The sequence below is a fragment of the Crocodylus porosus genome, unplaced genomic scaffold (assembly GCF_001723895.1).
Source record: "Crocodylus porosus isolate Cpor-Errol unplaced genomic scaffold, CroPor_comp1, whole genome shotgun sequence".
In the NCBI taxonomy this organism is placed as follows: Eukaryota; Metazoa; Chordata; order Crocodylia; family Crocodylidae; genus Crocodylus; species Crocodylus porosus.
This window is the reverse complement of record NW_017728949.1, coordinates 21,561,605-21,584,233: the sequence shown is the minus strand read 5'-3', so window position 1 is coordinate 21,584,233 and position 22,629 is coordinate 21,561,605. Positions and strand designations below refer to the sequence as shown.

Sequence of the window (22,629 nt, the reverse complement as noted above, 5' to 3'; positions counted from 1 at the left end):
AGCGCAAGCGGTCCGGCGCGTACCCCCCTCCTCTCCAGGGGCCATTCGGGGATTTTGGGGTGACTCACAACCAGGTGACCTACCCCAAACCCCCACACATAAGAACCAAAATAGACAATCACTTTGCAGCTTATGATGACATTCAGATGCTGTGTAGTTTTACATTTGGAATTCTAATATTTTACAATTCCAGAATAAATTCTGACCACTAGCATACATTAACTTCAGTAGCAACTACTTGGAAAATCTTGTCCTTAAGGACTAATGCATCAGTTGAGTAAAATACTTGACAACATGCTTAAGTCTCATTAGGAGATTTGGCCCATAAATCTTTTCTCGTGTTTTTCAGTGACTTACTGAGTTGGAATGAAATATATAAGCACTGTAGAATACTTGCTGCTGTTTTTATCCCAACAGTGTGTTTACATTTGTGGACTTGCTGTTCCTTTCAGAGGAAGTTAGCATCAAATTTCCATTGTCTTAGGTGGGAACTGTTTTTCAATTTTGGTCTTATAATAATTGCAGGTTTCAATTCCTGTAGAAATCAGTGCCGTATATGTGAGCTGTGGCACTAACTCAGTTACATATTCCACATGTATTGCCTTCAAAAGAAAATTGTTCTTAAGTTTTATACATTGTGATGAACTGTTGGGAGCAGAGCAACTGCCAAAAATGAGACATTAAATACCTGTGGACTTTTTATTTCCTTAATTGCAGTTGTTTCAGTCCGTCTCACAGGAACTAAGTATAGCTGTGGTGGAGGGGGCTGTGGTGCCTGCACTGTGATGATATCAACATATGAACCACTTTCCAAGAAGATTTTGTATCCTTAACAAAAGATGTGTAAGCTCTGTTGAATTTTGTGATGTTTTAAAAAAGAAATTTAATTTCTGCTTACTGAAAGAAATAGGTATATTTAAAAACAAAAGATAGTAAGTTTTCCTTGTGTAGCACTGCAAAAGCTTTGTAAAATGAATAATAATAGCATAGATGTTGAGACAAAGTTCAGTAAGTGGAGCAAACTGTGCATTCAGGCACGTTACAAACTAGTTGAAGTTCTTATGTCCAAATGCAGTACTTGGTCACTGGTCAGTGAAATTTTGCAATCATGTTCAACAACTGCAGTTTTTGGAGCATGACAACCACTATCAAGAACTAATGCTGACTTAGAGTGACTGATTAATCAGTGACTGATTAAGGAGTAGGGCTCTTGACAGCCCATCCTATGATGGAAGTCATTGGTGACTAATCTCCTGTTATGGACTTTGGAGGGTGCACTATGATGAAGAGGAGAAAAGGTTATCCTTTAGTAATGCTTTCCACAAAATTTTAACTTGGAGTAGTTTTCCATCGTTAACATTGCACAGAATAATTTTATTATGTGGGAGGTAAAAGTTTCATTCAAATGAAATTAAAGTTAAATGTAAAATTAATTTAATGTTTGCTTTTTATTAAAATAGTGCATACATTTTAATGTTTTATTTATAAGTGTACAGTTTAATATAAATATCAAAATCAAAACAAAATTAATTAACCGATACTGTTGAAACGTATCAGTGATTTTGATAGAAAATGTTTTGATGGTGTTGAAAAACTGCTGAAAATTTTCATTTCATGGTAAATTTTGAAATGTTGCTATTTCAAAGCAATTCAGAATTTCCCATGGTTCAGAAATTTTGGTTACCATCCAGTGTCATCTACCAGGGGTAATATTTGTTCTTTAATTGTTTAGCATGCAAAGAGCTTCCCTTATCCTCTCCCCTGCTATGTGCTTAGAGCCTAGTTACAGATAGAAATAGTAGAGAGGAATTATATGACAGAAAGGGTGAGGTACTTCATACCCATGGCCTGTAGAATGCCAGCCTGAAACAATGTGCAGATGCTCTATAACTGCAATGGTTGTGGCCCCATGACTAGACAAGTGACTCCAACAGTGTGAATAAAATTACAACTGGTAGGTTTCCCCTTTTATTGAGTATTGCTCAAGATGTTGATGGGTGCTTTATAGAAACTGGAAACTTTATCTTCATTTTCCACAAGAGTATGGTTAAACTATTTTTAAAGTCTTTGATTCTCCTTACAATCCAAAGACATTTTTCTGCCAATGCCTGCTTATTACCCATATGTTCTCTGCACGGTGCTGCGGTCACCACTGTAGAAGGTGTTGGAAACACAAAAACCAGGATTCATCCAGTTCAGGTGAGGGCTTGCCATTAGGAGTAAAAGGATTTCTTCCTTTTGTTTATTCCTCTATGTCATTGGCTGGCTTGGCAATGCTGTTACAGCAATAGTTTTCAACCTGTGATCCCTGGATCCATTGGGGTCCTGTCTAAGGAGTCTGTGAAAGATGACTTTGATCAATCAAAACTATGTGAATACTCACACTTACAATACAAAGGGGTCTGTACCCCCATTTGAAAAAATTAGGGGTCCTCAAATGAAAAAAGGTTGATGCTCTAATACAGTTTAGGACATTGGGGAAAACTGTGCTGGTTGTTCAGGCAGTGTAGTCTGAACTGATTGCTTTGGGAGTCGTTTGGAATTTTGACTGGCAGCCCTAACCCAACTAATGACTCCAGATGGCCACTGTCTGGGCCTCCTGATTGGCAGCTGAGAGTGCAGCTTCCCATTTTAGTTCAAGCTGTGACAACAGATTCCAGGCCAGCCAACAGTTCCTGCTAAAATTCTGGCCTGGCAAGCCTGTGTGACATAGTACTCCTGGTTTCCTGACTCTGCTTGCTCTGTTCTTGGGCTCTGGCTTCTGAATTTTCTCTTGGTTTGGTAATTTTGCCTCTGTCTCCAGAACTTTGACTCAGCTTGTGATTCATAGCTTGCCCCTCAGACTTTCCTTGGATATGGCAACTTCGTATCTGTTTCCTGACCCCAGATTTGCCCTGTGTTTTAGACCCTGCCCCGGGCAGCCTAACCATTTCATTCTCATTGATAAAACCAGAGCTGAGTATTCTGGATTTTTAAACTGATTCTACAGTGAAATTCAAAATAAGTAATAGACTAGACAAGAAAGCTGAGCATCACTGACTCATGTTGTCACTGGGACATGGCAGTGCTGAATTCTGCAGCACCTATTTAGGTCCCTTCTAACCCTATTTTCTATGATACTATGGTTGTGAAAGGTCGGGCGTTTTTTTGACTTGACAAAAAAAATGACTTCCTTCTGTTTTAAACCTGCTTCTTGATAATTTGTGTGCTGTCCATGTATATTCTGAGTCCTAATGAATAGTAACAGCTTTAAAACTGAATGAAAAGGGAACTTTATTAATACAGCATTTAAAAGCAGGGCACGCTGCCCTGTTTCATTCCAGGAAAGGCTGGCAAAATGTCATGGTTCTCAGTGTGGCTTCTGCACCCCTGGAATGGTGATGTCCATGTACACTTTGCTCAGAAACCACCTGGAGCCCTCCATGGAGCAGATAACTGCAGCTCTGGCTGGTGAGTTTTCTCATCTGAAAGTCATTTGGAATTTGTAAGTATCTTCTTGGTTCACATTTACTGTTGGATACTCTGCACATGTGGGTCTGACTCATAGCTTCTCTACAGAAGCTTCTCGACAGCCATGCACATAGCTTCTCCACAAAAATTCAAAATATTTTTGCTAGTAGTAGTTTTTCCCCACCCCCGGGCTTAGTTGGCTAACATTGTATCCTAGTTACGTTCCCCTCCTCACCCCCATCCTTCTATTGTTAGTCCCTTGCTCAGGTGATCTGTATTTCCCCATCAGCTTTGTCATCTTTTTGCTGGATTCCCAATCCTAAACATTTACTAATAAAAGTCGATCTGTTTGGGGCCACAGGTTCCATCATGCTGCTTCCTCCTGATGGCATAAAGGACAGAGTGGCCCCAATCATCACTATTATACTACTTGTTGCTACTGTTTTACAGCTTTTTTCCCCTCATGCAGTTTCCTCCGTACAGCTCATGGATGAAAATAATAATCACAACAGGTTTAAGTTTAGCTAGCGCCGGTCCCAGGGTTCAACTGTATTACAGAACCTGAGTCCCAAGGCTCTAAATCAGTGGTGCTCAATCTTTTTGTGTGTGGGGTGGAATGAGCAGTGCCTGGTCCCTCCACAAGCTGGCTCCAGCTGGTAGACCCAGTCCAGCACCTAGGATGAGTGTGCCAGGGCAGCGGGGTAGTGCAGCCCTGATCCAGCCTTGCATGGAAAGGGGAGTTGACCTGGCCCTGTAGGGGGAGAGGGCATGACCCCACTTCAGACCAGCCCTGCCAGGGTAGGGGACATAGTTTGACCCCAATCTGGTTGGAAGGAGGGGAGGGTTAAGGAGAGTTGGCCCAGCCCCAGGGGTGTGGGGGTCATGGCCTGGCCTGAAACCAGCTGCTCAAGGATGGGCCCCAGTCCCACTGGGAGAAGGAGGGAAATGGCCAAGCTCCAGTCTGGCCATGCAGGGGCAGGTTCATGGCCTACTTCTGACCTGCTGTGCAGGGCTTGGGATTTTGGCAGCATGGCACTATTAACTGCTACTGCTTTCCTGCCACCAAATTTCCTGACACATGGGGAACCCTGCAGGCTGGTCTAAGACTCTATGGACCGCATTTGGCCTATAGGCCCGAGGTTGGACTCCCCTGCTCTAAATCATTTCCTTCTTGTAAAGGAGTAACCATTGCCTCATTTCAGAGTCATATAATTGTAGGATTGGAGGTGGCCTTGAGGGTCATCTAAACCAATACCATCCACAAATGTAGGATTCTATATTCCTAATCCCAGATTTATGCCTGACCCACATCTTCATGAAAACCTCCAATGAAGATTCTACAACTCCCATAGGCAGCTTGTTTCATCATTCTATGGCTCTTATAACTGAGGTTTTTCCTGAGATTTGTTCTGAATATGCTTTATTACAGTTTACATCCATTGCCATATGCCCTGCCCTGTGTTTTAGGGGGAACAGTGAACAGTTGTTCCTCTTCTTTTTTCTATGGAAGTCTTTCAAATACTAGAAAACTACTATATGTCCACCCCTTCATCTATTTTTCCTGAAAATTAAAATAAATAGTGCTTTCTGACCCCTTATTCATGTGTTACTTGCCTATGGACTCTTTCCAGTTTTTCCAGATCCTGCTTTAAAATATGGTAGCCAATACTGGATGCAGTACTCAAGGTGAAATCTAACCAGTGCCAAGTAGAACAGTACTAGCACCTTCTATTCTTTTGTATACAAACTGCAATTGTGTCACTTGTGACATCACATTGTTGATCTGTGTTGAAGTTGTGATCTAACCATAACCCCCAAATTCTTATCATTCATGTTACTTCCCAGCTGGTTATCCCCCATTTTATATTAATGCATTTATCTTTTCTTCCCTCAGTCTAGCCCTTTATATTTGTCTTTATTAAATTTTGTTTTGTTGTATGGCTGGCTCTCCAGTCTATCGAAATCCCTTTGAATTTTAATCCTGTTCTCCAAATGGTTTTCAACCCCAGTTTTGTCCTCTGCAAATTTGATCGGTACTTTCTCTCTTTCTCTCTCTCTCCATCTTGGTAAGTAAATAATGTTAAACAACCAAAACAGACCTGTATTGGGAACAAAAAAATTATACATTCACTGTATTCCCCTTATCCACCAAACTGGATACCTTGTCATAAATCATGTCAGGCCAATTTAATTTCCTTTTATTCTTAACCGGTTCACCTAGGCTGCCAGCAATCACCACCTCATCGTACAGGTCTTTAAAACTGACTGTTTTATAATTTGCTCTAGTAAATGCCTAGGTACTGCAGTCTAACTGACTAATCTATATTTCTCTAGACCCTCTTGAAAACATCCTGTGAAGGAGATACTAGTGCTTCCCTGGACAGGCTGTTCTCTGCCTTACTATTCCAATGGCAGGGAAGTTTTTGCTGAGATGTAATCTAAGTATGTTGCTGGATTTTAAAACCATTGCTTTGAGTTCTGCCCTCCATGGCAAAGGAGAACAGTTCTTCCTCTTTATTGCAGGCTTTCAAATATTTTAAAACTGTTAATCATGTTCAGTAGTGTAACGATGGGTGGAGAAGCAGGATACATGCTCCAAGTGCTCCAAGTGTTGTATGGTGGGGGTGGTATTAAAAGGGAACTGGGAGTCTTCATCTCATTCTTCTGTCTCCTCTCCCCCTGTACCTTCCCTGGAGTGGCTTTGACTCTGGTTCTGGCAGCAGGGAGGGCAGAGCAGAAGCAGTGATGCACATTGTTGGAACAGTGGGCCAAGTTTCAGTGCTGTGTGAAGGAAATTAAACCTCATTTTCACTGCCAGAAATTGTCATCTAAGTAGCCACTCAGGACATGTTGGCAGGAAAGGTGACATACTCTCACAGTAGTGAACCTCCAGCCAGTGTTCCTGCAATATGTGTTCCCACTGCTCAGGGTACAGTGCAGGCCCATTAGGCCTCTGATCTTGTTCTCCCTTGATCTCTTCTTCTCCAAAGTAAGCGTATTTAGTTCTCTCAAATTTTCCTCATACAGCTTTCCTTCCAATCACCTTATCATTTTTGTTGCTTGCCTCTGGACCCTGTCCATCTTATTCACATCTTTCTTAAATTGTGGAATCCAGAACTGCATGTATTACTGTAGATGAGGCCTGCCAGTAGTGTGTTCCCATCACCTCCTGGTTCTTGCACCTCATAATCCTGTTGATGTTGCCCAGAATTGTATTTGCCCTTTTTTTGTGACTGCATCACATGTTGAGTCTGTGATCCATGAAAACATTGGGGTCATTTTCAACACTATTGGCTAGCCAGTGATCTCCCATTCTGTACTTTTGCATTTCGTTATTCTTCCTTAGGTGTAGCACCAATCAAGAGGTCCCTCTCTTGGGTTTTTTTTTTTCAGATAGCTCAAAATCTCCTTCCCTAGCCTCATTACTAATAATTAGTCTCTTGCAGTTCTACTTATCTTTTTTTAGCACTGAAATGCCTTTTATCGAACCTCCTATATTGTATCCTTCAAGAAGTGCCAGTCCACTTGGACTTCTTTTTCTTTTGATTTGTCTATCTGTGGGACCCTACTTATTAGTTCTGAGCTGGTTGAAATCTGTCATTTTGAAGTTCATTGTCCTTGTTTTGCTCTTTTCATACCTTCCTTTCATTAGGAACATGAGTTCTGTAACATCATGGTTCCTCCCAAGTTTTCAAACAGCTTCACATCCAGGTTCATCTCTGTTGGGCAGAACCAAGTCCAAAATAGATGATTCCCTATATGTCTCCTCAGCTTTCTGCAGTAGGTAGTTGTCCTCCTAAACATGTTAGAAATTTGTTGGACCTTTCATGTTTTGCTATATTTTCCTTCCAGGAGATATAGTAAAACCTGTTACACCCAGGATAACTCTGGGGGCATTTATTTTGGCTGAAGAAGTACAAGATAAGCCAAAGCAAGTTCCTCCAAATTATGCAGTATTTTTTGGGATATTATTAATCAGAACAAAATACTAATAGCAGCTACATACAGTACAGCAGTGATTCATAACCAGGGTGCCACAACACCCTGGGGTGCCGTGATCCTTTCAAGTATGCCATAGGGGGCCACACAATGTTAGCACGGTCTCGTGTTGAAATACAATTCCTGTGATAAACCCAGAGATTTCAAATAGAAATCCATAGTGTTAAAAACATTCTGACCTGTTGTGGCTTTTCTGAATTCTTTCCAACAGAAATAATTTTCTATTAACATAGAAAATTAGGGTTGAAAGGGACCTCAGGAAGTCATCTAGTCAAACCTCCTGCTCAAAGAAGGACCATCCCCAACTAGATGACTCCAGCCAGGGTTTTATTTTTCTGTAGTAAAAAAAATCAAGTGAAAACTAAGACCTGTCATTTTCCCAGGGGTGCCTTAAGTCTAGAAGAAGAAAAAAAGCCACACGCTCACCTGCTTCAGCCAGGCAGAGAGGCAATCCTCACTGCCCCCCACTACCCCACGCTGTGTAGGAGACTGTGCCATGAGCCCCCATCCCCTGCTTGCTCTCCCAGCTCCATCAATGGCTGCCCTGCCCAGCACCAGCATCCTAGTACTTTGGAAGAAAAAAAAAACAAAAAACACCCTGCACTCACCACCTCCTGCCAGGTGTGGGGGGGTGCAGTCTGCACTGCCTCACACTGCCCTGCATGTGTGCGGGGGCCCAGAAGCCCCGACATCTGCTGCAGCAGTCGGTGAGTGCAGGGCTTTTATTCATTTTATTTTTTTTTAAAGAGCTGGGACACGGGCTGGGCAGGCTAACTATTGACAGGGCCAGGAAAGTGGATAGGGGATGGAGGCTCGTGGCTGAGCCTCCCATGAAGTGGGGAACAGCAGGGATTGCCCCCCAACTAGCAGGAACTGGTGAGTGCGGGCTTTTTTTTCTTTTCTTTTTTGAAAAGCTGGGATACTGGGGCTGGGTGGGTCAGCCATTGATGCTGCTGGGAGAGTGGGCAGGGGTCAGGGAGCACTCAGAGAAGCTGGGGAAGCAGGCAGGGGATGGGGCCTGACAGGGGGCCCCTAACCCATGGCCCTCTGCCCCCTCTTCCAGCCCCCCCTTTAGCCACTTACCAGCACGGAGTCCGGATCCAGCTCCCTGCGGTAGCAAGCAGGGACTACCCGAGTCTCCAAATCTTTTCAGAATTGATTCAGAGACTTCGAATCGATTCAGACCTTTTTATTGGTCTCTCAATTCAATTTGGATTTGGAGATTCGGCCACCGAATCAGGCTGAATTTCCTCCGAATCGAATCAGCACCTGAAGCTTCGCATAGCCCTAATATGCATGCTTGAAGGTTTGACATGCGTAGTGTGTTAGTGAGTGGGATATGCTGCACTGAGGTGACCCCTGGAGGGATTGAGAACCTGTGTAGACATACAGGCAACCCTTGCTTAGTGCTCTGAATTGGTTTCAGAAAAAACAAGCACTAAGCGAAACCCATTTCCCCATAGAAATGAATGTAAATAGAAATTTATTGGTTACTGCCTGCCCTGCCACTGCCTCTCCCCACTCCCCCACCCACCTGCCAGCACTCCAAGCCCAGGCCTGTGCTCCTGCTGCCCTGCTTTGGGCCCCTGCTGGTCCTGGCCCTGGGCACTGCCATGTGTCACATGCTCATGCCCAGCCTCTCCTCACTGCTTCTCACTGCTGCTGCCTTTCCCCACCCCCCTCACTTGACTGCCAGCGTCTCCAGCCCCACTTGCCAGCCCGGGCACTGCCTGCCCCACTCTGGGCTCTGGCCCCTGCCGCCAGGCACTGATGCAGGCCCTGTGCTCCTGCCGCCCCACTCTGGGCACAGGCCCCCACCGGCCCTGGCCCCAGGCACCAGCATGGGCCTCGCACTACTCACCTCTGTCACCGCCGCTTCTTCCCATCTCCCCACCCTCTCCAGCCCAGGCACCGGTGCTTCTGCTGCCCTGCTCTGGGTGCAGGCTTCCACTGGCCCTGACACAGGCCCCACACACCAGCTCAGTCCCCGTGCTCCTGCCTCCCACCCTGGGAACAGGCCCCTGCTGGCTCTGGCCCCGGGCACTGGCTTGGGTCCCATACCTCCTTTCTTTTGCAGTCATTTGTCTCTACCCCCCTGCCCACTCCGCCACCATGTGTCAGCCTGGGCCTGCACTTCTGCCATCCCACTCTGGACCCTCATGCCTGCCCGCCCACTCACTGCCAATCACTCACCTGCCACTCGCTGCTGCTTCTCCCTGCCCACCTGCCTGCCAAAACTCTGATTCCACTGAGCGCTATAGAGAAACTGGCTGAGCGCTCAACGGAATTGGGTATCAATTCTAAATGAGCGCTATAGCAAAATAATGCTAACTGAAACCACATTAAGTGGGGGTTGCCTGTATTTGCAGAGTGATGTGGAATCAAGACTGAAACACTTTTTCTAATGGAGAAGTGTAGGTGGCCAGTTTCAGATTCTCATAAGCATGAAGTTTCAGTGCCATCTTCATAAACACAGATTTCTAATGGCTCAACAGTTAGCAAAGTGACTTCAAGTTCCAGGGGTCTAAAATAACCAATTCAGTCCTCCCCTGTATCATCTACGACCACTATAATAGTGATCCAGTCACATTAGAAGTAGTCCGTTACTCTCACTGCCCTCATGAAAAAAGAGTATGCTTCAAGGTATCCTTTTGACAGAGACCCTCTTCACTGGTACTCCACAAGAAAAGGCTGGATGGACACTTGGGCAGAAAGAGTAGTGCCTTTGAATCTGGCACTCCATCAGTTTCTTCCTTTGGCACCGTAGTTTCAGAGGATAATGTCCAGCTAAGTAGGGCTGTGTGAAGCTTCAGTCGCCAATTCAGTTTGGAAGAGATTTGGCCCAATTCAGCAGCAGAATCTACAAATCCGAATTGAATTGGGAAACCCATTAAAAGGTCTGAATTGAATCCGAAGCCTCTGAATTGATCTGGAAAAAAATTGGAGAGATTTGGATCCAATGGGGAGAGGCAGGCACAGTCAGGTGGCTGCAGGTTCTCCTGCGGCTCCTTCAGCTGTGCCTGCCTCTCCCCAGGCAGGGAGAGCTGCAGGAGAAGCCCTGATGGCTACCCTGCCTGGCCCCAGCCCCAGCCCAGCCTCAGCCTCGGCCTCCTGGCACTTAAAAAAAAAAAGCTCCATACTAGGGCTGCGAAGCTTCAGTCTCTGATTCGATTCGGGAGAGATTTGGCCTTATTTGGTGGCCAAATCTCTGAATCGAATCAGGAGCCCCTTTAATCTCTTCCCTCTGTGGCCGCTCACTGAGCTGGGGGGGAGCACAGGAGCCACCAGTGCACTCCGTGGCAGACCCAGATGTGGATCGGAAGTACTCTTGGTACACTTCGGGGTTAGCTGCTGAGCACATGGAGGGCCCCCCTGCACTCCTGTGGGATGCTCCATCTGCCCCAGAATCGCAGTGATCATGAGCTGCATCTGGTACCTCGAGGTATGTAGAAAAAACTTTTAAAGCTGTGGCTGTGTCCAAATCATTGATTCTCCAAATCAGTGTCGAATCTTCAGATTCAGATTTGGATGAATTAAGTTTTCTCTTAATGTTTTTTTCTATTCAGGTAACTTGTGCCGCTGTACTGGTTATAGGCCAATCTTAGATGGCTGTAAAACTTTCTGTAAGGTAAGAGGCATAATAGAACATTTTTCTAAGGATTTTTTTATTTTTGGGGAGGGAGCTGAGGAAGCAGGGAAGATACAGTGGAGGAAATAAATTATTATGAACTATAATATCTAAACAACCACAGACAATTATGATTTTATACAAAATTGTATCTTTTTTTCTATCAAGCAAGCTTGGGTTTCCATCTCAATAGGACAGAGAAGCCATCTCTTAGGGCCTTATCCAAATCTTATGGAAGATTTTGCTTCTTTGTAAATATATTTTTGTATTTTTATAAATATAGTAAAAGCTCCATTATTCAGCATGAGTGGGGAATGCTGGATGCTGGTTATATAAAAATGCCAGTTACCTAAAGATACCAGAGTGGGGGGGAGAGGTGGGTTGCACACAGTGGCATGGGGTGGTGGATGATGGCGGCGGCAGCACAGTGCCAATTAATAGAGTATTCCAGCTAATAGAATGCTGGATAGCAGGGATTTTACTGTACAAGTGAGTTTTGGATTTAGTCCTGCAACATCTAGCTAAGGAATACAAATCGGAGTGTGCTGGCACAATGGAAAAAGTATTATAGGAACCTGGTGAATATTAACTTTTCATAAAAAGAACCAACACTTACTCACCTCTTTCACATAGGTAGTTTCAGCAAAATCATTGAGAATTTGGTATGAGAGTTGAAATAAGATTTGACCTTAAAAAAACATTTAACTTGTAATTTTAGGTCAATTTTTGTTTTGGATTATACAGGTGTAAATCTAGAGTAACTTTAGCTCATAGTTCCTTACCTCATATTATGTATGTAGCAATTACTATAGCATTTGTGCAAAGGTTTTGAAATGGGAATCACTGAATAAAATAAAATATAATTAATCCAACTGAAATTTGTTCTGTACCTGCGTTCGTTAGTTTTCTTTCTTTTACGCATGCGCGCACCACGTTAAAAATGTAATGTATTAAAATACAAATACTTGCAATTTTATTTAGGGGTCATTCAGCCTTATCTACAGCTTGTTGATACAAGTTAACATGGCACACATTAAGCAGATTAACTCCTGATGGCTCACAATGTATAATTGTAAATGGACATTTAATAGTTTTATCATTGACCTTGAAAAAACTAAACTCTTGAAGTTTGCACATGACATAGACTGAGGAAGTGATAAATGAAGGAAATAGGCCACTTGTATAAAGTGTCCCGCTGCATTTGCTAGGCTGGGTGCAAGCCATAGGCATTTCAGCACAGCCAACTGTAAAGGCATACTTCTAAGCATAAGGAAAGTGTGCCATCCTTATAGGATGGGTGACTTTGTTCTGGGGAGCAGTGATTCTGGAAAAGAACTTGAGAGCCAAAAGGGCTTATGTGATCCTTGGAAGTAAAAAGAAGAGAATCTGCCATTGAAGGGGAGTTATGTTATTCTAATATTATAAAAACCTAAGTCTGTCTGTCTGCCTGTAACACTTTATTCATGCTCTGATTGGCTGTGTTGGCAGCCAATCGGCGTGCCCTACACAGACAGGGACAGACAGCAGAGCCCCACCATGACAGTGGGGACTGAGGGGCTGGAGGGGAGGGGGGCGAGGCCAGCCCCTGCTCCTTGGAGGCAGAGGGGGATGATGAGGGGCTGGAGTGCTGCCATAACAGAGGCGACAGAGCGGGGTCTGCTTCTCAGAGCCAGGGGCCGATGTCCCCACCCTACAACAACAGCCAGCAGGGAGGGGAGGCAGCAGGGAACAGGGGAGGGAGGGGGGGGTCTCTTTCCCCGCCCGTTACCCCCCCACCCTGTCATTCTTGATGGGCAGAATGCTTTGTTTGCACTGATTGGTTGACAGAAACAACCAATCAGAGTGCTCCAAGCAGCGTTGGCTTTGGCTCCCCCAGCCCATTCCCTGAAAGAGGCAGAACAGTAAGGCGTGGGGAGGTGGCACTCCATCCCAGCCCCCTTCCCCCATCCCCGCCCCCCGTCATTCTTGATAGGCAATTGGCTAGTTACCTTCATATTGAGCATTGACATGACTGTTGCTAGAAAACGGTGTTCAGTTCACGTGGCAGAACCATCATTACATCAGATATGTTTAATGATGGGGATATTACTATTTCAGGAATCATTTTGTTGTCAAAAGAAAGAAAATGGGAACTGTTGCTTGGAGGAAAAAGACAGTTCAGCTTTGTTTTGTGACAATGGAAGAAAGGTAAGCTTATTTTTCCCCAATCCCATTTAAATATAGAACTTGACATGAGATGAAGAGAATTACACTGCCCATTCCTTGTATCGAAAGAATGTACTTTGTGCTGTTTCATGCAGCTTCCTACACTTGGCTTCCTGTAGTGCAGTATGTCCTCAGGGTTTCTGCTGCTGTTTTGTGAAAATGGGAAGTCTTTTTTGGTATTTTTAAAATGCTGAATATAGTATCCTGGGTATTCAGAACATTATTTTTCATTTTCACAGGAAATTAATGTACTGTTCACAGTAAAAAATTCTGCAATGCATCCAAAAACTAAGGACTGTGTGCATGTTGGACAGGATGGTGTGTGAAATGGGATTTTATCTTTTTTTCCACCACTGTATTAATGTAGGGGAATTTTGCATATTTGTATCATAGGCAGTAGAAAAAAAAAATGGGGTTGTGGGGAAAGTCTGTGGAGGGAGTGGGGGAGAGGGAGTTTCACTGTAGCCAGGGTCAGGTGGGACCTGAACAGATCATCTAGCCTGACCTGCTGCAACAGGCAGGAATGAACACTGGGTTCACAAGATCCCAGACAGGTGATCATCCAACCTCCTCTTGAATTTGCCCAAGGTAGGGGCGAGGACCAGTTCCCTGGGAAGCTGGTTCCAGATATTGGCCACCCTAACTGTAAAATATTGCCTTCTGATCTCTAACCTAAACCTATTCTCCATCAGCTTATTATCATTGCTCCTTGTCACCCCAGGTGGTGCTGGGGAGAAACGTGCTCTTCCTATTTGCTGATGATCTCCCCTGATGAGTTTGTAGGCAGCCACCAGGTCCCCCCCTCAGCCTCCTCTTGCTGAGGCTGAGCAGGGTTAGGTCCCTCAGTCTCTCCTCATAGGGCCTGTGCTGCTGCCCTCTCACCAAGTGGAGGGCCCTCCACTGAACCCTCTCCAGGCTAGCCACATGCCTTTTGAAGTGCAGTGCCCAGTACTAGACGCAGTACTCCAACTGCGGCCTGACCAGTGTCGCATAGAGGGGGAGTGTCACCTCTCTGGACCAGCTTGAGATGCATCTTTGGATGCATGACAAGGTATGGCTGGCCTTGCTGGCTGTGCTCTGGCATTGATGGCTCATGTTCATCTTGGAGTCAATAATGACTCCAAGATCCCTTTCCGCCTCTGTGCTTTCAAGGAGGGAACTCCCCAGCTTGTATGTATGCTTTGGATTCCTTCTCCCAAGGTGCAGCACCCATCGTATATCTACATTGAACCCCACCCTATTCTCATCTGCCCACTTTTGTAGTCTGTCTGAATCTAGTTGCAGCCTCTATCTCCCTTCAAGTGTGTCCACCTCACCCCACATCTTAGTGTCATCAGCAAACTTGGACAGCATGCTTTCCACCCCCTTGTCAAAGTTGCTGATGAAGATGTTAAACAGTGCAGGCCCAAGGACCGAGCCCTGGTGGACCCCACTGCTCACATCTCACCGGTTTGAGCACATCCCGTCTACCACTACTCTCTGGGTGCGCCCCTTCAGCCAATTTTTTTACCCATCCAACTGTGCAGTGGGAGTAGGAGTGGGGCTAGGGCTTCGACCAGGCAGGGATCAGGAGGGAGCAGAGCTGAGTCTGGCCTGGATCAGGGCCAGGGCCCTCTGCACCCATGCACCGCCCTCTTTTCCCCACATCCAGGGTCATTTACTGGCTCCGGCGCCTCCCATGCAAACAAACCCACTGCCTCCCAGCCTTTCACTGGCCCAGCTACTTCCCCACATGGGCCCCAACCCCGCACCAGCCAGGGGGGCCCAGAGCCAGGTGTCAGAGCAGGTCCAGCTTGTACCACCAGGCTGGAGGGAATGGAGCCCCCAGGGCCCCCACACACTTGGGATGGGGTGCAGGATGGAGCCATGGCTCATCCAGAGGGCATGGGGGTGTGGCTCCCAGTGCTGCATGCATCCTGGGAGCCAAGGGGAGCATGTGCTCCACCTGCCCCAAGCACAGCCTGGCGCCCTGCCATGCCACGAAGAACCCAGTGCAGCCCCAGCCCCAGTCCACAGTGGCAGCCTACCCTGCCCCACGCAAACTGGGGACATGTGCCCCTATGCCTCCTGGGGTGCATGTAGCAGCAGGAGCCGTGCTCCCTAGACAAACTGCTTGCTGCTCAGTCCTATACCACTGGCCCAATGTCCCTCCCCCTGCTGCAGCCGCCAGAAGCCCTAGGACAGGATGCCTTGCAGCCCTACCACTGACCCGCGTTTGAGGGGGCTAAGTCCCATTATCCCCCTTCCTTCTGCCACCTATGCTTCTGAGTTGAAGAATGTTGATATTCTTAGGCTGTGATCCTGCAGTGACCTGTGCATTCACAACTACTATGCTTATATGGACCTGTATGAAGTCGATGTTTTGTGGCGGCTCCAGGGTTTAACCACATAGGCCGTGTCCACATGAGCCTGCACGTGCATGTTTCAGCAACTCAGAGGAGTCTGAGATGCCACAGAAGGCACACCGTACACAAGAAAATGTTCCCTGAACTGCATATTTGCAGTGTAGACCCTAAACTTGGTAACTGGAAATCCCGGTATAAAAACAAAAATGCACGGGAAACAGTGGTTGAGGGTGTGCTCTCAGAGCATGCCTGAAGCAGCTGGAGGCTGGGTCCTCCAAGGAGACACTTTGGCAACTGGCGAGAGTGTCTCTATGGCTCCTATGTCCCCTTCCTGTCCAGTGTGCTGCCTCAACATGCTGGAGAAAAAAACAGGGCATGGCTTGCAGGAGCTTGTGACAACAGCAGTAGCAGGCAGTAGGCCCTCAGGGTACTCATGGCTCAGGGCAGGCAGAGCCCCCCTGCAGTGTGCTGCTCTAGCTGAGACCTGGGGGCTGCCTGTGGTGGAACAGAGCCTGCCTGGCCCATTGGCACATGGATTGGGACCCATGGGGTGGGTGTCACATGCCATCGGGCCAGGCAGGCTCCATGCTGCCATGTGCCAATCCCTGCTGGAAGCTCCACATGGAGCTGGCCTGGCCTGGCCTGGTCCTAGCATGTGCAGCTCACCTGTAGTGCCAGGAGCCCCACATGCTGGCCTGAAGGCACATGCCAGTGGGCTCGGCCAGGCCAGTTCCATTCCTCCACATGCAGGCCCTGGAACTCAGCCAGAGCTACACTCCATCGGGGTACTCTGCCTGTGGCGGGCCATGAGCCCCCTGAGAGCCTGCCACCTGCTGCTGCTGCTGCTAGTGTTGGGGTCTATGCACCATGGGAGATGAGGGCTGTGTGGCAGGGGAGCCCCACACACCCCTACAAACCCCATACCCACACACTTCCCACAAGCCCCATCTTGCTGAGGTCATCTGATCCCAGCAGTCTTTCCTGCCCAAGTGCAGGGGACTGGGCCCAATGATCTGTAAGGTCCCTACTAACCCCTAACATCTATGAAGCCCCACACCCACCCACAGCCCTTTACAACCCCCGAACAAACCCCACACCCCTGTTGCAAGCTCCACACTGTGCATGCCCAGCCACCGGACATGACTGGACCTGGTGGTGGGAGCTATGACCTCACGGACAACTGCCACACTGAAGGCTTGCCTTGTGCCCATACCAATCCCCCTGCCTGGGGGGGGATCCTAGTCCTGGGAACCACTTGGGGGCCAGGGAGGAGATGTCAGCATGGATGGGTGATGGGTGGGGGGCAGGGATTGAGGTGTCAGTGGGGTCTGTCTGTGTATGGGCTGGGGGGGGCAGCAGGGGTGTGTGTGAGAGAGAGACAGATGTTGGGAAGGGGGGCACTTCAGGTAGAAGTGGCTGCCACAGCTGGACTTGGAGCTTCCCTACACCCCTAAAGCAGCCTCTGCAGGGGGAAGCCAGCCTAGAAGGGAAGAGGCTTGCCAAGTCAAGGGTTTCCCAGGAAGGGCATGGGGATCACTGGGGCCTGGGCACAGGCACAGGGAGCAGAACATCAAGAGCTTGTATTGCTTAGAGCTACAAAGCAGCAGGTGGGACAGCTGCAGCTGGACCTGTGTCTTGGTGCAGTGGGGGGCAGACCGGGGCTGCGGGTCAGGAATGAGAGGCATTGGCAGGGCTGTGGGTTGGGAATGAGGGGCAAGGGCATGGGCAGGGCACCAGCATATCAGTGCTGCTCAACACCACAAACCAGCATCCTCATAAGCAAAGGGGGCAGAGGGAGCTCTGATTTTCTATGATAAAAAACCCCCAAAACAAACACCAAAATATGTAGTTATTTTTTATGATAATGATTGAGGCGGTGGTATGCTTCCGAAGTTCATTAAAATTGTAAATGTATCAATAAAACATTGTGCTCAACTGATACCTATATATTTATAGTGATGTTTTATTTTAATCATAGAAAAACATGGATTTTGTGGTTTTGATCAGGGACTTTGCAATCCTTAAATAAAGAAAACCAGGATCCCTGCTGGTGAGGCAAGTGGCAGGACACTAGCAGAGCAGCTTGCCCAGGCCTGGCACACGGGACCCAGCTGGAGGGCAGATGAGGTAGCTGACCTCCTGGTCATTTGGGGCCAGGAGAACATGCTGCAACAGTTCAAAGTGGGCCACCACAATTGAGACAAGTGAGAGGAAAGCGGCCCCACAGTCTCCGGGCACCTTCCTGATCAGAGCCTCCCTCCTAGTCAAGTATAGGGCCCACTTGACCAGGGCCAGGAGGAGGTTGACCAGGAGGTCCTGGGACTCAGTATGGTCATGGATGGAGTGACCAAAAACAGAAAGGTGGGGATGAATCTCAGAAGTACCTGAGGGCAAGTAGCCCTGAGCTGCTTGCCAAGGCAGTTTTTTATACTGCTGGGGCCAGCACAGGTGCTGGTCCCTGGCTGAAGATCCAGGAGGAGCTGGGTAGAATCAGTTTGCCCCAAGTAGCACAATTTACCCCACACCAAAGCACATGTTCAGGTACGTGTGCTGAGGCACAAATCTCTAGCACAGATTTGTGCTTCTGCTATTTGAGCTGCTGCTAGTGCATGTGCCTGCATGTGTAGATGCCTCCAGAGTGCTTAATATAGGAGTGGGGATATAGAATTTCCTTCGGAAGCTAAACCAGAGCCATGACACTGATTTTTATATGACAGTTCCCATCCATATAAACAATTGAGGCTATTCAAAATTTCCTTTCAATGATCTCTGCTGTATTATTATGTATGTCAAGTAGAGGGAATAGGAAATGAATCCATCCCTTCTCATTATCAATTGATCACCCTGCACTTGGGTGTTCAGGTATGTTCATCTCTACTTTCCAACCCCAGTGAGGACAAGGGAGGGTGATTGAGCTGTGTAGCATCCATGGCTTATGTATGGCATCTTGCTTAACATTTACTCCAAAGGCTTTCGGTGTAATGATACAGACTTCCATGGACATAAGTGGGGTTTAGATGAGAACTTACAATGCTTTCCTTTTTATAGTGGGTGACAAAGTAAAAAAAGTCCTTTGTTTGTTTTGCTCTTAAGATCTGCACCAAATTATTTTCAGCAGATGATTTTCAACCCTTGGACCCCACCCAGGAATTCATATTTCCCCCAGAGCTAATGGTAAGAAGCATCTTTTGATTTTCTTATTTTGTGCTTTTGCTGTATCATTCATTATGTTTACATATATCTCCTTACTCATTTTAATGCTGCATCTAACATCGGGGAAAATATCACAGATTTTCAAAGAAGACCTGTAACGATGTCTGACATCTTTCAGAAGATCCAGGAGGATCTGTTGTTTTGTTTCAACAGAATAGTAGAATGATAGAAAATAGGTCTGGAAGGGCCTTGAAGTCCTTACTGACAGATACGTATCTAACCTGCTTTTTTAAACATCCAATGAAAAAGACATCGCTAGCTGGATGGGTAGGGATGGGGCTGGATTGCTCTCTACAGGCATTGCTAAGGCAAAAACTCTTCAGTCAAACACAGGGGTATGGGAGACCATCCTGCAAATGAGAATTTGTATTTAAACAATACATCTGGAAACATTCTAGGTATGGGTTATATTAACATGTCCCCTTCCTTCCCCCAACCCCAATAATTCAGTCTCAGGCAGACACTCATCATAGTCCAGGGTTCAGACCAAAATTAAACTTTGACAGATATACAGGCAGCTGAAAACAAACTCTAGTAGTGGAAATTACCAAGCAGGCTTAACTATAGAGAGCATTACCAGCACTAGCCATGCTGAAGGGTCATCTATATACCACAGTACTGAGGGATGCTTAAGGGATTTTTCTGGCTCAGCCCAGTGCTCATACTTCCTCCCTATCTCTATTGTCATATGTTTTCCTTTACAGAGAATGGCTGAAAGTCTGCCAAAAAGAACTCTGGTTTTCCATGGGGAAAGAACTACCTGGATTTCTCCTACTAGCCTTGAGGAGCTTCTGGAGCTGAAAGCCAAGTACCCAAAAGCACCTCTGGTTGTTGGTAACACTAGTGTAGGTATGTAGCATTAGAGCATGTCCTGTTAAACTGGTCCTTGTGTATGAACAGCATTTAGAATGTCTTGTATATTTATGTTCTTAAACTGAGACTTAACAATGATAAAAACGCAAGGGATAAGTAGTTTGTTGTGTTAGGCTTTGTACAGACATTCAGTCTCTCCTGAGAGCTGCTCTGGAGAAACCATGATTGTACAGATGTCCAGGCTTTTTCTCCCACTGTAAAAATGGCCATTCCACAAGAAAAATAACATGGGAACAACCAGGGTTAAATCACTCTCAGGAGAGCAAATGTCTGTATATGCCGTGTTTTCTCTTATAAGACAGCATGGCCTCCTAGCATCCGCCCACTCACTCCCTGTATGCCTTGCTGGACTCTGCTCCAGTAGACAGCATAACATGCCCCCTTCCCACATTGTGCTGCAGGGGAACACAGACTGACCATGGGCAGTCTGGGTCAGCCAGTCAGAGCTGTCATATGCTCTGCTGCCATCTGCTGCCTGCAAAGTATGCTGAGATGTCCCCACTATTTGCAGTGTCAGCACTGCAAGCTCTTCACTCTTCAAAGCCTCAGCATTCAAATGTATATACCAGCAGCTCTGGGTAAGTTTATCTACCAGAAGAACAAACCTGGGAGAATTCTCCCAGATTATTTGAATGTGTGTATGCAACCTTTGTCAGAAGTCAGGCAGAAGAGGGTGGCACTTTAAAGACTAACTGGTTCAAAGATGCCTAAGCTTTCATAGCCTACTTCATCAGATGCTATATTCTAAAAAAGTAGTGATCTTCATTTTCTTTAAATCTTCTACTTATTAGGCCCTGAAGTAAAATATAAAGGAGTTTTCCATCCAGTTATTATTTCTCCAGTAAGGATCTTGGATTTGAATGTGGTGACATACATGGATGACGGTTAGTGGACCCTTTCCCCTCCCCCTCCTTGAAATGCATGGGATTGCTATGTATTAGTTAATGCTGTTCTTTTTCCCAGTAAGGAGTGTACAAATAACTGTACAGACACCTTGATTGTCCAAACATATGTAGAGATGCATGGGCTTGTTCTACAAATCCTGAAACTGAAGTTATATTGGGATAGTTAATGCACATTAGCTAACCCTGATCCCAACCAGGACCAATTCTTTATTACACCTTTTACCTCATTTTAGCAGGTTGAAGTCAGCTCTTACGAGAAACAGAACTGAAGCTTTTGCCTCCTTGGTCTCCAAAATCTGCTTATGGAGGGTCATATAGCTCTCCTCTGTATCCCAGGAAGGTGGCACCTCTCCAATATCAGGAAGGAATGGCTGTGCTACCTTTCCGATACCATTCCTGTTCCCTCTGTTGAACCCCACAGAGGTTTTCTTTGGATCCAGCATTTGTACTTGGGAAAAGATAGGAAATGGATAGGCTAGTAGAAGAATGAGCAGATGTTCATGGGGGCCATGGACTGTCACCCTATCCCACCTGCTGGAGAGTCCATGCAAAGATCCCCAAACTTTTAATAAACATTAATTAAGCCTCACAAATTCCCTCTATAATAGATAAGCATTACTATTGCCAGTATAAGTGAGGCTGTCAGGCAGTGGGGCAGGGTTGTGCAGCCTTGAGTCAGGAAGTTGAAGCAGTTTTCCTGTGACCACAAAGGGAATTTTTGTCAGAATTAGGATTAAAGTTCATGAGTTTCTGGCTCAGGGTAAGTCAACACTGCACTCTATGGGCGCGTCCATACATGCAAGCTTGTGTACTTACAGCAGCTCAAATAGAAGCGGTGCAAATTTGAGCCAGGGCTTTTTGCTTCAGTGCTTGGGCATGCCTGGGGTTTGGCAGTGGGGGCTGCTGCCTGGCTGTGAGCTGCTGCACACCTGCCAGACCCAGATGGGAACTAAACAGCCAGTAGAGGCATCTGCCCCTGTGGGCCAGCTGCCAGTGGACTGTGGTTGCAAGGTTGGCCTCTATGGCGGCACTACTGCCAGGTGTGCCCCCTGTCCAGCCATCTGGGCAGCTATCGCCCAGAAGATGTTCCAGGTGTGGTGGCCTGCTTTGAACTGTCAAAGCATGTCCTCCTGGCCCCATTTGGCCAGGAGGTCAGCCATAGCCAGCTGGGTCCAAGGTGCCTGGGTCTGAGCAGGCAGAGTCCTGCCGCTGGCCTCCCTAGCAGAAATTCTGGTGTTCCCTATTGGAAAACTGAAAAATCCCTGATTAAAAAAAATCCCAAAGTCACCCTGTAAAATACCTGCAAATCCATGTTCCACCACAAGTAAAACAAAAGACCACTATAGCAAGAGAAAGAGAGAGAGACAGAGACAGCGATCAGTTGGACAGTGTTTTCTTGATAAATTTAGAGTGGTAAAGCAAGTCTATTATCATAATAATAAAGTGAACCTTAAATACATGTTTCATGAATCCATGAATATATATTTTGCTGCCCTCGCACAGGGGCGGTGGTCCCCCCAACAGGGGTTATAGCCCCCAAACAAGTGGTACAGCCCCCCAAAATGGGGTTCAGCCCCCTAACGGGGGGTTCAGCCCCCCACACAAGGGGTATGCCCCCTAATGGGGGCCAAATGACCCCCACAGGGGCTACCACCCCCCCCGCAAGGCCCACATGCCCCCCAAACTGCTGCCTCCCTGGCCCCACCCCCCACCAGTAGCTGCACCCCCTCTAATGGCTTCCTCACCCCCCAGCTTGCACCTCCAGGACCCCATGGCTAACCCCACAACCTCAGGCACTGTCACAAAACCCAGAAAAAAAAAACAGAAAAAAAATGGGGGAAAAAAGCCTCTGTTTACCTGAGAAGCAGAGGTGCGGGGGGCTCCACAGCCTCCTGGCAGAGCCCCCTGGGCAGCACAGGACAGCAGGGCCTGGGCTGCAGCCACTGGGGCTGTCACTCTGCCCGGCACTGTGCAGTCGGGGCTCCAGTCAGCCACAAGGCAGCTCCAACTG

General features: G+C 46.8%; 1 protein-coding gene across 3 annotated transcripts in view; it reads left to right on the top strand.

The window, feature by feature from the left end:
- The window catches only part of LOC109322941 (aldehyde oxidase-like), a 77,849-nt gene that overhangs the window by 7,406 nt on the left and 47,814 nt on the right, over positions 1-22,629 (top strand). For all 3 annotated transcript variants that reach the window (XR_002104513.1, XM_019554240.1, XM_019554239.1), the window contains exons 3-10: positions 727-823; positions 2,091-2,199; positions 3,324-3,450; positions 11,016-11,077; positions 13,175-13,264; positions 18,721-18,801; positions 19,545-19,689; positions 20,505-20,597. Coding sequence is in view for 2 of the 3 variants with exons in the window: in XM_019554240.1 (XP_019409785.1) it covers positions 727-823; positions 2,091-2,199; positions 3,324-3,450; positions 11,016-11,077; positions 13,175-13,264; positions 18,721-18,801; positions 19,545-19,689; positions 20,505-20,597 (804 nt within the window). In the remaining variant the exon portion in view is untranslated. The remainder of the gene's footprint in view (positions 1-726; positions 824-2,090; positions 2,200-3,323; positions 3,451-11,015; positions 11,078-13,174; positions 13,265-18,720; positions 18,802-19,544; positions 19,690-20,504; positions 20,598-22,629) is intronic.